We start from the raw sequence: 16,678 nt of genomic DNA, 5'->3' as shown, positions 1-16,678 counted from the left end.
CTAACCTCCTTATATTGGCTTCACATAGTCTAATTTTCGGTTTATCAGAACAAGAGAAAAAATCATTTACATTTAGTGAAGGCAAAACATTGTTTAACTGCTTACTTGGCATTCTTCCAGTCTTCCAAGGCAGAGGTGTCAACACATAGCCATCTTTGTAAGCAATAATGGTTAGGCTGAGTCCTAACTTGTAGGGTACTCTTATCAACACTGCTCCATTGTTTCTAGTTACTGTGGAATTTGTCTTCGTGTAGTTTACAAACACTTCTACAACTGCTTGACTCAGGTACTGACGACTGATGATGTCATTCACCTGGACTTTCAGCATAAATACAGACACTGGAAGAGAAAAAGAAAATCGCAGCACGTTATATCCTAGAACGCATGTCACTATACTTTAAAATGTCATTTAAGACACCTGAACCAACAGTACAAAACTGTTGAAAAATTTAGGAAATACATACACATGGATGGATAGAAAGAGGTGTTAAACATTCCAACAAATTCATTATTCTTCCTAAAACTGAATAAATTTGAATTTATTATTAATACGGCACAGTATTATCACTCCATTTTCTCTGCCAATTAGAAGGAGAAGAAGGGAGAACAGTGAATAATGGAAAGAGTTTCTGGCTTTAGGAAAATAATTTTTACTTTATGTTACTATTTTCTAATATTATCAAGTTATATAGATTTAATACTAATTTAAAATACAGTCAAAGGTCTTAGAATAAAATGCCACCTCACCAAACCCATTAGTGCATGGCTAGCTCCTTTATTTTGTTCTGTTGTCTGGAAAGCAGGGGATGTGTTTTAGTTCCAAATTACAAAATATCAAAACAAAATCTCAGATGGACCTAGAGAATATTATGCTTAGTGAAATAAGTCAGAAAGATAAATACTATGATGTCACTTATATGTGGAATCTAAAAAATAACACGAATGTATATGCAAAACAAACACATTCACAGACATAGAAAATAAACTTAAGGTAACCAAAAGGGAGAGGGAAGGGGGAGGGACAAATTAGGTGTATAGGATTAACAGATACAAACTACTATCTATAAAATAGATAAGCAACAAGAAGGTATTGTATAGCATAAGGAATTATAGCCGTTACTTTGTAATAACCTATAATGGAACATAATCTGCAAAAATACTGAATCACTACACTGTATACCTGAAACTAATATTGTAGATCAACTATACTTAAGTTAAAAAAAAAAAACAAAACCTTTTTCTAAAATATAAAAAAACATTATCCATTAAATATATAGACACAACATGTGAAAATAATAAAGTCAAGAAAATAAGAATTAAAGCTTTTTCTACTTAAACCTCCAGCCTTATAGATCTTGACAATGTGTTCATGCATTTACCAATGATAATGTCTGGCTACAAAAGAACTTTCACCATCATGGAAATGCCTTTGCAAAGCCTGTATCGTAACACCTTTCCTAAGATGCCTTATCTTCTACCATAAATGGGCTCTGCAGCCAGTCAAGGTCCATCTCTGCTATTCCCTAGACATGTGACTCTGGGTGAGTTACTCACCTCTCGGTCCATTTGCTCATCTGTAAAATCAGGAGATAGCAACTATTTTGAGCTAATAAAGTAAAATAATGCAAATAATGTGCTCAGTACAGTGTTTGGTTGTCAAATCTAATGTTAGTATCGTTATTTATAACAAAAATTATTACTTCACAATTGGAGACCACTTCATGAACATGAGTACATCAGTAAGAAACATCTCATAAGGATTAATTATGCTGTTATGCATTTGTGTAAACAAACCCATTTTTTTATAAGAATTTTTAGCAAGAACATCACGTCAGGTAAAAAATCCTAGTCAACAATGACTGAGTTGCAATATTGCTACAAAACTGTTGTCACACCTTATCTATTTTTTGTTAAGATAAGCTAGACTTTAAATTGCTTTTGACCGTACAAAGACATTTTAAATACAAATAGAACCACTGTAACTGCCCAGTCCTAGGAAAGGTACCATTCAGCAAGTTATAAAATAGTCCTGATCCATTTAAGAATCTAAAAATGAGGTTAAATGTTATCCAAACACAATTCTTTATATATTCAGACACAAACATATTTTTCGTAAATTTCCTCATACATGGTAATAATTAACTCTAATAAGAACTAAAATGTGTTGGCGGTTAATGAACCAGGCATTGTGTTAATTTTTAAGTGCATCATTCCATTTTCTCTTCAAAACACCCCCATTAGATAGATACGATTGTCTTCATTTCATATATTGGTAACTGCAGGTTAGCAAGGTTTGTAAGTCGGCCATGGAGGAAACCAGACAAACTCGCCACAGTCTCTCCTCAAAGCTTGTGCTCTTATTGCACTACAATTGCCTGATTATACCCTTAAAAGCTACTCTAGTCCCACTTTAGAGCATGGAAATGGGAAGAACTGGGGGAAACAATGACTCCTGTAGAGTCACACCTTAAAATGAGGTTCCATTAGTATATCTGAAAAATGGTTAATTTCCAAAACAACTTTGTATATATTCAAATGTAAATATGGAGAATAGATTACAAGGCAAAATATAGATAACTGATGTTCATCCACACCTCTACTTTCTCGGCATTTTTAATAATAAAAAGCCTCTGTGGGAGGTTAAATTATTTGTGAGCAGTCATTACTATCATTACTTTTAGTAGAAAAATTCAGGAGCATCTGGTACTAAAAGGTCAACTAAGCCTTGGGCCGTAATTCCAAGCTTTCCTCAAATTATTTAACTACCTACCTCCCCATCATATCTTAAATTCATCCCACTACTATGTTTTCACACTAAAATAAATCAAGTTGCTAACAATTTAAAATCAAAATATGAAAAAGGGCTAGGAATACATACATGTTCCTGTTGCCAAGGAACTGTTGTGTGTATATTATCACAAAAATCTCAATATACCTTTGTAAAATATGTAATATCAAGTCCATTTTACTGATGAAGAAGTGAGATTTCAGACATTCAGGCAGCAATGCAAACTGCCTCAAATCTCACAGTCATTAAGAAGCTGTGTCCATACAGCAGAAACTAACACAATATTGTAAAGCAATTATACTCCAATAAAGATGTTAAAAGAAAAAAATAAAAAGAAGCTGTGTCAGCCTTCAAGTGTCCCCACCCATGAATGACTCCAAAGCCATCTTTACATCATGTTATAGTGAGTCTTGGGGTCACATTACTCAAGTTAATTCAAGGAATGTATGATTGCAATCATCACTGAGAACTTAAATTCTTATACAACATCAACTAAAAAGAAAAAAAGTAATCATACATACATGCTGATACCAAACCATGGCTTCAAATTCAAATGGGAAATACAACTCTTAGGCAAAAAAGTAAAAGGTTGCCATATGTAAATAGGGCATGATGGGCTTCTAAACCAATGTCCTTGAATAGATCCACCTAGTACAAAAAACTAGTTATGTGTAGAGGACAAGTAGCTGCTGCTCAATTCAAAATAATTCCCCCAGTCACCTGCCCCTAATCCCCTAGACAAAATTTGTTGAGCCACTGGCATAAAGCATCTAACTAATGCAGGCCAGACCGTCTGTCAGGCCCTCAAAATGTGAATAAAGATACACAGAGGCTAACAGTTGCTGGAGCTGAATCATCTGAGAGATTCTATGAACTCCTACCCTCTGTGATTTCCAGTGTTTTCATGTCCCTCTCCTTCCAGAAGCTGGGTTGTACTGTCCCTCCTGCTGATCTGTGAGCTATATCAAAATCCCTCCCCCGAATCTTGTAGCCAGAGTCAGGTTCTGTTGCTTGCTTCCAAAGCAAGTACCTTAAATGACATGGGATGCAACTGTAAATATATGATATTTTATTTAATAGGCTACCCTATCTTTTATAAGAGAAGGCAAAGGAGGGAAGGCTAATGTACCAAAAATATGAGAAACCACGTAAGAGGGAGACTGCACATAACTAGAAGATAAGAGAATTAACATTCCCTATTAAAATTTGGTAATGGGTCTTATTCAAATCAAATGTACCTACAATGGTTCCTTCAACAGCATTTTCAGGAATGGGACCCAACAGGGAATTTTTATTAATTTGTTTGCTCCAAAGATTTCAGAAATTCTCAGAGCCTTTGGATTTATAGACAAAGTCCAATGTGTAGTAAGATCTTAAGCTAAACTCATTAAAAAAAAAAAAAACTCTGCATATTCCATATGTTTCATCTTTGTAAAAGTACAGTTGCCAAAATAAGACACCCTAAAACCTCCTGGCATTCTGAAGCTGGGTTTGATTCATAAAATGTTTTCTAATCCAGAATGGATGCTTTTTTTCCACATGTGCTAATAATGTTAATGTAATAAATTTGATGAGAAAATGAGTATCAAATTCAGAAAAAACAATTTGCAAAGGTCAAATCTTGGCTATCAAACTCACAGCCTCTCTGTCTGTGGAGATCCCCTATATCTGTACCTTAGATTGCCTGACAGACTTAAGACATACTGTAGGCCTGACCAGCACTGTCCTCTCTAGCTCAAATGGGAAAATGGGAAAAACTAGTTATTTGTATAATACACACACATGCACACACACGCTGCTCCCTCAGGCCCAGTGCCAGAAACTTTACACATGTTGTCCAATTTCATCCTAATACAAATCTGCAAGACTTCCTCCTTTTAAGGCAAGGAAATCGAGGCTAAAGTTGAGCAGCTAATAAATTACAGGCAGGATTAACAGGTTCATTTTACTCCAAGTTCCATGTGTTTTACTCCACATTCTTTCTCATTGAAAAGCCTTAGGAATTTGGTTTCCATCATATTCACTAGCTCACTTGTTTCCTCCCAGCCAATGCAGAGAAGGAAGTGCTCATTTGCTGATTCTCTGAGCTGCTCCTCCCCTCTCTCAGCCTGGTTTTTCTGGCCCCGACATAAGCAGCAGCAAAAATAGCATTAAAAAAAAACAAAACCCAAAAAACAAAATCTTGGCTGAAAGCCTGGTTACAGCAATTAAAGAGGCACAAACAACTCTTTTTCCTTCAAATAAAAAGTTATAAAGAATTACCTGCCATTGACTTAAACAGGATGCCTCTGACTTCTGTGATGTCAAGTTTGACCAGGCAAACAGCACTGGCAGCCAGAAGTAATATATATCCATAATAATCCCCCTCACTAGCTCTCTTCTCCAACAAAAATACTCTGGCATTTAGACTGGGCAGATTGTGTGATTAAATATATGGTTTTCAACCAGAGGTGCTTTTGTCTCCATAATCTACCTACTCTTCTCCATTGTATTTTTTCAGCTTTCCATGTCCATATTATTTTCTCTGTCATGTAATTATAATCATTATGTCTTGCCCACATAATTTTCTTTTCAGTATGTCACCATTGGTTTAAAAATGGTTCAATATCAAATGATTTCAACTGCACCCTAAGAAAACATATAATCTAAATGTTGAGAGAAACAAGGAAAAATAAAATATACACCCATGAGCAAGGTCTGAGGTTGCTGGCAAAGATTTAACTATTTAGCACATGATTAGAAGCATTAAGTAATGAGCATCACTAAAATTCAAAAGACTACTAAATAGGTATAAAGAAATGTTCTTGAAAAAGCATATTAGAATCAACACTGTATTATGGTTTTGCTACAGGATATAGATAGGTAAATCAAAGTCCAGAATAGCTATTTATTTGACGACATCTGGAGTGGGGTGGGCTGAGAAATTACAACTCCACTTCTTTTCAAGACAATCTGACATCATCTTATTATGTTGTTACTATTATGTAGGTTACAACTATACCCATGGAGAAACTTTCTCAGATTTCTCCAGTACAAAAACTAGCCTACTTCTTTTCAATTATGTTTCAAGCATCTACAATAATTTAATATACAACTTTTTTCCTCTCTAGGAATATAGTGCTAAAAATATACTAGGTAGATAACGTTTTTATAAACAGGTCACAGATAAAATTTAATAAAATATTTTAACAATGAAAATTTTCAAACTTTGAGGTTTATGCATTCTAAATGAGAGCTATAAAAAAATAAAGAACACAAAAATATAGTGAAATTAAATAATTGGTTGGGAACAATTAGAAATGTTTACCTACATTGATTCATTCAACAAATATTTATTGACTGCCTGACTTTGGCCAGATCTGCACTAGCTAGGTAATGGGGCTGCAAACATTAATAGGATACATTCTTACCTTGAGGAAGATTCTAAGGAAACGTGAAAAAACAGTACTGCAGAATTATCTGATATTACTATAGAGGAAGTTTTAAAAAGGCAATATTGAAACAAACAACAACTTTCTATAGTACCTAATACAATCTTCTATGAAATTATGCAGAAATTCAGAATCAACATGTGTAACTATTCCTATAAGTATCAGTCTCAAAGAGAGATGCCTGCATTCCCATGTTCACTGCAGCATTATTCCCAATAGCCAAGATATGGAAACAACCTAAACGTCCATCAGCAGATGAATGGATAAAGAAAACTGGTATATACATGCAATGAGATATTATTCAGCCTTTTAAAAAAAAGGAAATCCTGCCACTTGCAACAACATGGATGGAGCTGGAGGACATTATGCTAAGTGGAATAAGCCAGACACAGGAAGAAGATAATGTATGATCTCACTTATATGTGGAAACTAAATAGTCAAACTCATAGAAGCAGAGATTAGAATGGTAATTGCCAGGGGCTGAGAGGAGGGGGAAATGGGGAGGTGATAGTCAAAGGGTGTGAAGTTTCAGTTATGCAAGATAAATAATACTAGAGATTTAGTATACAGCACAGTGCCTATTGCTAACAATACTGTACTATATATTTAACATTTTCTAAGAGGATTGATCTTACTTTAAGTGTTCTTACCACAAAATAATAATAATAATAGGAGCGGGAAGAAACTTTGGGAGGTGATGGATATGTCTGTGGTTTTGATGGTAGTGATGTTTTCACAGGTGTATAGTTATCCCCAGACTCATTAAGTTACATACATTAAATATCTGCAGCCTTTACATGTCAATCATGCCTCAATAAATGGTTTTAAAAAAATGTGGATCTCATATCTATTTTGGAATCAGTTCACATTATCATTTTTTGAACAGGGAAACTGTTGACATTTTGAGCTCAGATCTCTAAAGGGCCTGCCCATTCATTCTCTCCTGTTTTCCATGATCTGACTCTTTGATCCATTCCAGTGGAGACTTTATGGTGAGAACCCAAAAGATGTTATGACTCAAATCAAACTTTACTGGGGGCATTCAGAGGCCTAGAGTTTGTTCTCCACCCACCATTTTCATACAAAATATTCAGTCAGAGAAATCTTGGTATAGAGCTAGCTATACAGATATCTTAGGATGTAAATAGAAAACATCTGGTTCCACATTTAAATGTCAAGGTATTTAAAGCCTTTAGTAGAGACATCATCATGGTTTCACTAAAGAGAGTTTCAATTAATTCCCAAGTCTTTAGCCTAGCATTCAAAAGCTGACATCTGGCCACCACCTTCCATTCCAGCCTTATTTCCCACTAACCACTCTTTTATGGGGATTAGCAAACTACAGCCTGCAGGCTAACTCTGACCTGCAGCCTGTTTTTGTAAATAAAGTTTTATTGGAACACTGCCAATATACTCATTTATGGATTACCTATGGCTGCTTTTGCTTCAACATCACAGGCCATATGGTCTACGAAGAAATTATTTGCTCTCTGGCACTTTACAGAAAAAGTTTGCAGAACCCTGCTCTACATCATCACATGAATGGGTCACTAGTCACTAACCAAGACCAACCCACTCTCCTGCTACATCATTCCTTTCTTCTATCTGAAAAAAATCTTAATTTTAATCTCTACCCATCAAAAATCCTAATCTATCCTTCAAAGTTTAGGTCAAACGACCCTCTTCAAATAAATGTGGCCTTATCCTAGTTAGATGGGCTCTTTTCTTCTGTACTGAGTTGTCTGATAGCACATAGTATATTATGGTGTATGTTTTACTTTCTGTGCATTTGTCTTTTCTGTGAGAACAATCTCCTTGACAGCCAATACTGTTTCAAACTCAGCCTTGTGTTTTGCCAGAGTTTAGCATGTAGATTCTAGATGAATGCAACAGGGGTGGGGAGGAAGGGAGGGAAGATGAGAAGAGCAGGAAAAAGAGAAGAAATGAAGGAAGAGAGGAAGAGGTGATCAGAAGTGACCACGAACCAGGGAAAGAATGATAATTGTAGGATTTCTACAGAAGCCACTTGAAATTACAGCCAGCTTTCCAGCCCCAGTATTTGGTGAAATTTTGAGCTTAATCCCACAGTTGCCAATGAGAAATATTTTACATTATTACAATAATCACAAAAACAAATATTAAGATTCCTTTTCCTTTTGGAAATTAATACGACTTTTCCTTCCTTCTAAGAAAATTTAACTTGGAAATTTTGACTAGAGAACACATAAGTAGCAAAACTTGCTAAATAAATATAATGCAATTGTATTACATCAAAGATTAACCTTACTTTCACTATTACAAAACAATACGAACAAAGTAGTTTTAAAATTCTTTCTCCCGGGTACCAGCACAATTTCCCTATTTAATTGGAAGGAGGGCCGAAAGTTTAGGAAAGAGTGAGGACAACAAAGGGGCTTGTGAAAGAAAGGAACATATTATTCCACATTCTGTAAAGCAGGGTGGAAATGGCTTCAACAGTTTAATCTCTACAGCATTTCAAATATGGACACACAGCCTCCTTCTTTTAAAGGAACAAAAGGGAGCTGAATTAAAGAAAAAGTTCAATAAATTAGAAAAGCCTCCTTTTCATTGCTTAAGCATCAGATTGGATCCAAAATTCTTACTGGCTGTGGAGTTAAAGAGAAAAAAAAATCTGTGCCTGTTTGAAGGAAAAACAAATTTATTGCACTAATATTCATTACAGGGAAAATGTCAAATCTAAGAAGAAATTACAGAGACAGAATAAGGACATGATCGCCAAAGGTGAAAAATGTTATAGACCAAGTAAAATGCACATTTTCTCCATTAGGACCAGAATCTTAAATGAGTGTGATTCACCAAAACTAATGAAATGAATGACATAAAAAAGAGTCCTTGTAACTTAAGAACAAGCACATTGCAGTTGACTGAATAGGGAACAAATGAGAAAGTGAACCATTAGTACTTGGACTCAGTTCCTTCTTGCCTACCCGAAGGGCCCCTTCCCTCCGTAGAAATAAATCAGTCTGATAAATAAACAAATCAAAATCCTAAAACATATTGTCCAAGCTCACTCCACAGGCATTTCTCATCCTAACTTTTATCTTGTCTTCTCAATTTTTCATCCTGCCTCAGAATCACAATTATTCATTCACTCACAAATTTCACCCAGCATGCATTAATTACGTACACTATATACGAAGGCGCTAAGTATGGAGTGACAGAAGAACTGACAGCCCAGTGGCATCACAGATGAAAAGACTGAGAGAAAAAAAGTGAGATTTCTTTTCCTAAGACAAATCAGCAAAAAAAATTTAAAGACTGAGGAAAGAACAATGAGGTTAAAGAGAATATGTGAAGTCTCCACCAAAAACAGAAATGATTGAGCTAAGAAAACGTGAGAAGCAGATATTCCTCTTTAGAGGAAAGATGGGAATTTAGTGAATTTAATTCTCATGAGTCCTACCTTCCCAGTCCTTCTTGCTCTATGTCTCGGGGGTCCCAAGACCACTTTCACGTTCAGTGATTCGGCAGAAGGCAAAAGGTACCACTTACTGGCAGGTCATACTCACAACTAAGATTTGTAACAGCAAAAGGATAAAGAGTAAAAAACAACGTGAAAAATAAATGCATTGGGGCTTCCCTGGTGGCGTGGTGGTTGAGAATCTGCCTGCTAATGCAGGGGACACGGGTTCGAGCCCTGGTCTGGGAAGATCCCACATGCCACGGAGCAGCTAGGCCCGTGAGCCACGACTACTGAGCCTGCGCGTCTGGAGCCTGTGCTCCGCAACAAGAGAGGCCGCGATAGTAAGAGGCCCACGCACCGCGATGAGGAGTGGCCCCCACTTGCCACAACTAGAGAAAGCCCTCGCACAGAAACGAAGACCCAACACAGCCAAAAATAAATTAATTAATTAATTAATTTAAAAAAATTTAAAAAAATAAATAAATAAATAAACGCATCAGCCAAGCCCAGAGAGGTCAGGCATGGGCTTCCAAGTCCTTCTCCTGCTCAATTTACACAAGACACAATTCTTCTCTAACTGTGAGCTGCAGGGACACATGCGAAGTGTCTGGATTGGCTTTCCCTGCACAGAATCTTAGGGTCCAAGCCTGCCTTGGCGGTGCTGGTCACATAGACATGTTCCTGTTACGTAACCAGCCATGGTAGCTGAAACACAGGACCCCAGCATAGATACCAGGTGTGTATCATAAACTCGCTAAATAATCCTGAGAAGCCTTGACAAGATGGAAGAGTATGCCCCTTTGCTCTGGGCATATAAAACATCATCATTCATTAGTAACATAAAGAACATTCCAAGGGCCTTGTCTCAGGAGCTGGCCAAGGAACAATCATGGTTCCAGGCTCCCCTGGAGACATGCAAGGATTGAGCAACCAAACCTGCTGTGTTATCACTTTCCTTACACCCTAAACTATCTTTTCCATACTATCATCTTTACATACTGTTTAATTTACTCATTATGTCCATTTTCTGTTTCCCCTACTAGAATGTTAGCTCTGTGAGGTATTGAGATTTTTCATTTTCTTTATTGCTGTATCCTCAAATATCAATCCTTATTTTTGAATGGATGATTGAATTAATGAATGAATTCCTTACTCTGAAATCATGAAGTGAGACTACTAGCTCAGGACCACTTAATAACTGCAAGGGAGGATGCAAATGTGTGATATGAGGTAGATAAGCCTTGCAGTGGAGGGAGGGGCAAGGAGATAATGTGTAAGCAACCATTTCTGTGCAGAGAACATTCGTAAGTTATGTACTTTAAGCAAAGTACAGATTCTTTGATTCTTTACCAGTTCTTCCTTCAATAACTTCTTCAACAGATATGTTCACTCTTGTGATGTTGAGAAAGAACTTTAAAAAACAAGATTAGGGCAACCATTGTGGCTTTTCCTTAGAAAAGCAATTAAATGAAGATTAAGTTCTACCAATTATTACCCAATTCTAAATAATTAATTGGAAAAATCTCTGTAGCAGGTCATCAAGGAGCCAAAATTGAAGTTGACAATAAAAATGGAAACAAGTAATATGGGTGAAAACAAGAGACTGCTATAAGGGAAAAAAAACCATTTGGGAAAATAATTAAAGAATTTAAAAATATAAAGTTGTTACAAAATCTATTTCACTCAGACTTAGGTTTCTTAATAAAATGCTATTTAAAAGGAGCAGTCCATTAGGAATCTGTGAGTGGTAAATATTTTTCCCTTAGGTATTTCAAATATATTAATGATAGTATATAGGAGAGGAGACCTTTAGAGAGCCAACAATCAATGAATGTTCCCTCTCGTGAATGTAACAACGGAAATCGGGCTAGATGTGTTAGCTGGGGTACAATACCCACTTGGGGATGAATTAAGTATGAACTCTTTGAACTGAACACAGAGTACTCTAGCCTCCTTTGCAACTTAATGAGTCAATTTCCTTAAGTATCCCTAATTTAGTAAAATTGATGGATGAAGTCTGGAAAGGACTATGTCATCCAGGCCAAAAGGAGGATCAAGCTATTGCTATTTATATAATTAATATCCTGAAAAAGATTTAGCTTACCAAACTAAAAATGTCTCCCTCAAATTATCCCCCCAAAATATTCCCCACCAAGTTGCCAGAAAGGACGTAATACTCCAAAGAGCAAATAATTGTAAAGTATGATTATGATTTTGAGCTGCACAACTCCAAGCCAGGGGACCTGGCGTAAGAGAGAACTCATTCCTGGAGCCCACGTTAGCACGTTTCTCCAGCATGGGCTTTACGGTAGGGTCAGGGTCCATCCCAACTGGAATGGCCAGCATCCTCCACCTCCTGCCAAGAGAACAGTCAAGCACTGCCCAAAGCCCACTATCTCTAAGCCCGACGCAACGGGACAGACAGCCTATTCCTCTCTGTCCTGCAGCAGGGAAGTTTTCTTTACCATTGTTTGTGAGATCGTTCAAATTTCAAAAACATGATAGAATCAAAGAATATGGTACTATAAAGTACTTATTAGTGCAGTGCCTTGAATCCAAGTGCTTTTTTTAAGTGTCTATTTTTAGTGGTTCCACATCTTAAGGCTATAAAGAAAGACTATGATTAGTCTTCTGTTAGAATGTATGCATAGGCTTAGCAATTGGATTTCTAAAGCAAACAACATAATCAACAAAAACTTAGTAGACAAATCCTCTGTCGTGCCTATAACAGAAAAACATCAAAAGCCCCAGATTTGGGGCCACAATAACCTAAACTATGCTCGAAGCCACCAAAGGTGACACAACAAACTCAGAGGTGTCAGAAGATATTTTAAATTTTCATGAAAGCAAACTAATTTGGGAGTCCATAATTCAACATTCTACACTCAAATCAATGACATGAGATCTTTGTGAAGTTGAGTGCTCAGTGATTGTTCTGCTAAAAAGTAAACACTGCATGAAAACCAATGTTGAACAGGAAATGAGGATGGCAGTGTTCCGTCTCACTCCAGGGTCAGAGAAGTTGTGCAGTGTGTAACAGACAAGTACATCCCGTTAAGTAATTAGCAAATATGTATTATTTTTTTCAAATGACTACTAAGTTGTTAGAAGTTGCTGTCCGGCCACAAAAAAAAAAAATTACTGAGGCACTAAAAGGACTGTGAACCAAGAAAGTTCCAGAGTCTGGTTTTAAGCAGTCATTTTATGCTACACATGCACCTACAATATGCATGATCTGTACTAGTCACTGTGAGAGATACAAAGAAATTAGTTGCCTTCAATATGTACCTGAGAGAATCAAATGAAAAGAGTGATAGTACCAAAAAAAGTGCACATAAGATGTTTGAGTTAAGAGAATTGTATGATTAAATTATTCTGGTTAACAATGTTAGGCAAGAAATGAGTCACATGTGAACTCTTAGCATCCATCTTTCTAAAAGTGCCTGTTCACTTTGTCTTAGTAAGAACATTCCAGAAAACAATTGTTCTTTGGAAAAAAACACATTTAGAATTGTAAACACGCATGTGTCTACTCAATTATTTTCTGAATGTGTGACTGATTGCTTGAATAAACAAATACATGAAATATTAAATGAAAATCTAACAAAACCTCAAAATTATCAATTTGCATGATGTGTTACTATTGTTACCTTTTCCAGCATGTGCAACTCTCTTGGCCTGGGACAGTGGTTCTCAACCCTGTGTAGACATCAAAATTACCCGGGGAACCTTTAGTATATTCCCAAGCCCCACCCCAGTCCAATTAAGTCAGAATCATTGCAGATGCAGTCCAGGGAATCAAATTTTCATAAGGGGGCTTCCCTGGTGGTGCAGTGGTTGAGAATCTGCCTGCCAAATGCAGGGGACACGGGTTCGAGCCCTGGTCCGGGAAGATCCCACATGCCGCGGAGCAACTAGGCCCGTGAGCCACAACTGCTGAGCCTGCGCGTCTGGAGCCTGTGCTCCGCAACAAGAGAGGCCCGCGCACCGCGATGAAGAGTGGCCCCCGCTTGCCGCAACTAGAGAAAGCCCTCGCACAGAAACGAAGACCCAACACAGCCAAAAATAAATTAGTTAATTAATTTTAAAAAAAAAAAAAAAAAAAAAAAAAAAATTTTCATAAGGTCCCAGATGGTTCTAATGTACAGCTAAGGTTGAGAACCACTGACCTAAAAAATAAGTATATCCCAAGGGGATAGGGTCATGACCTAAAGCCATCCTCTTCAAGTATTCTGTTTCTTTTACTATAAAAGAATTTAAACTTCTCATCTTTAAAACGGGCATGCACATTTATTCCATGGCTTGCACAAGCACCCCAGAGAATCAGAGACATGGGATACTGACATGAAAGAAAGCTGACCTTGGTGGCTACGTCTACTAATAGTTATTGTTGGTTGTTTTGGGTATTTTTTAATCACTGATACCTGTTATTTTTTAATCATTTATCTCTGTGTCCTTCTCACATTCAAAATACCTGGTTAACTCAGGTATGGCTTCACTCAGTGTTTTTTTAATGTTCTATACGGATAATTTGGAAAATACAGAAAAATAAAAAAATATTTCCTAATCCAATTTCTCAGAAATAACTTGGATTCCCTCCAAGTTACTTATAGATTTTAAAAGTACTGGATTCCATACAGTACTGGATTCTACCCAGTACTTTTAAAATCTATAAACAGATTTATAAAATTAAAAACATATTGTATATATGTATATAATTGTGTATATGTTTATATAAGCATGAAGTAAGGTGTGAAGGAAATTGACCGAATTGTTAACACTGACTATATTAATTGGGTCATGGGGTGATACTATCTGACTTACTACAACATGTGATGTGACTTACTACAGTGAGCATGCATTATAGTAGGAAGAAAAAAGAAAATAAATAAAGAATGTTATATGCTGTGTTCTTCAGTTAAGATTGTGTTGTGAACATGTATCCATGCTATTAAATATTTTTCAAAATTACCAGATTCATTAGTGAAGAACATTCTATCGGTTGTTATTCATTTACCTATTCTCCCATTAGTGTACGTTTAGTCATTTCTAATTTTTCGCATTTGCAAACAATGCTTTAATTAAAATCCATGTACATATATCTCCATCTGAATTTTCAATTATTTCCTTGGGAGGAAAAATAATAGGCCAAAATGTATAAACTGTTTAAAGCTTCTTGATATGTATTATTAAACTGCTTTCCAGAATATGATACCAATTTATAGTGTAAACAGAAGAGTATTCATATTTTATTTTGCTGTAGTCGATATATCAATATGACTGCTCCTGTCTCCCCAGGGAGTTACCATGAAAAATATTCAGTAAAGTTTTGAAATCATTTATTCTATTTTCCTTTTACTTTAAATTTCATTCCTATCATTGTTAGTTGTTGTTTTTTTTCTTCACACCTTCTTGATAGGTTGAGAGAGCTTTCTTATGAACAAAACTAAATAGACAAACAATAGCCTGACAAAGAGCCCAACATATACTACCTATTCTAAGTGAGAGAATGTGAGGTATTTTCAAGGAGGAATTAACTGAGGCTAAAGTCGAAAGAGTAGCTAAATTTTAGAATACAGACTTGACGCAAGGACACATCAGGAAGGACTAGCATGAGAAAGGGCACCGAAGTTAGGGGCCTTCAGTTTCACAGAATTGGTTTGCAACTCCTTTAACCAATCAAATATTGACAAGTTGCCTCAGTGAACGCACCTCTGTAAGGCAACCACTCAGCGACCAACACTCCTGAGCACCAGTCCAACGACTGTGCCTCTGCCCTGCCACCCAAACAGCAAAAGCCTCACCGGAGAAGCCAGATTCTACCGTCAGTGTCATCCCACAACACCTCTGAAAGTCCGCCAATCCCAGAACTCAACACTTCCTCAAAAACCTCCACGTAAGGTCAGTTTCCTGCTCTACTGAGAAAAACTGTGCCCGACCAACATAGCTCTCCCTACCAAGCATGCAACAAATTCAGCATTTTGCTTTGGTCTCAGATATCGAATGGGGGTCTCATCCTTCGACACAAAGCATGCTGTATCAGGCCTAAGCAAACATCGAAAGCAATATTTACCACATTAAAAAATACTTTTGCTAACACCCTTCCAAGCCTAGCACCGCAACCTTCACACCAATACTAGGTATGACATGAATCGTTTTCCTTATGAATTGCTTTCATTTTGAATGCTTTGAAAGCAGTATTACTTCATAAATAGAACAGAATACATATTTAAATAATTATTATGCACCAAATACAAATAACTGTACATGTTGAATAAAAAGTATAGGTGCTTTTTAAATTTTCTCATATTTCTTGAAGCTTATTGAAAACTGAAAAAACACTAGATAAAATTTAACTGCCCATCAGTGTGGCTTTTTTATACAATGGAATATTACGTAGCAATTAAGCTGAATTAACAAGATGTTAATGTATCAACAATGAACATGATACTGAGTAAAAAAAATCAAACTGCTAAAGGATATGTATAATAAGTATGCTCATCGGTTACAGTTTTTGAAACAGAAAGATTAACACCAGTTTCAGGAGAGTGATGAATTCTGGATAATGAGGGAAAGGGGATGAAAGTGAGGCTTGATTTGATCTTTAATTTTTATTTCCTAAAAAAAGACGGAGAGAGAAATCTGAAACAAATAGAGCAAAAAGCTAATATTTGATTAATTTCAGTGATGAAACTATATAGACTATATTTCTATATGTTTGAAATCTTTTATAATTAAGATGAAATTTAAAAAAATAAAAACAGAATAGAAGTGGGAAAATGTATTCCTACAGTGAACAGGTGAGTAAATATAAAAACACAAACCAAAATCTTAGTTTCTATTTCCTCCTTCTACCAGCTGGCCTTCTACTGAGAGACAATCAGCACAAAAAACATTCTCCTTATTCCTTTCCAGCCACCCCCTGTAATGTAGGCTCTAAAACTGTGGTGACGAAAAAGCAGGTAATTAAGCCATAAGCAGTTGGGAAATCAGTCCCTTAATGATTGAAAGTTT

General features: G+C 36.3%; 1 protein-coding gene across 2 annotated transcripts in view; it reads right to left on the bottom strand.

The window, feature by feature from the left end:
* Positions 1–16,678, bottom strand: part of FAM171B (family with sequence similarity 171 member B) — a 63,701-nt gene that overhangs the window by 28,267 nt on the left and 18,756 nt on the right. For both annotated transcript variants that reach the window (XM_059927295.1, XM_059927296.1), the window contains exon 2: positions 106–339. In XM_059927295.1, coding sequence (XP_059783278.1) covers positions 106–339 — 234 coding nt within the window. The remainder of the gene's footprint in view (positions 1–105; positions 340–16,678) is intronic.

The sequence above is a fragment of the Balaenoptera ricei genome, chromosome 7, assembly GCF_028023285.1.
Source record: "Balaenoptera ricei isolate mBalRic1 chromosome 7, mBalRic1.hap2, whole genome shotgun sequence".
Taxonomy (NCBI): Eukaryota; Metazoa; Chordata; class Mammalia; order Artiodactyla; family Balaenopteridae; genus Balaenoptera; species Balaenoptera ricei.
This window is presented reverse-complemented; position numbering and strand designations above follow the sequence as displayed.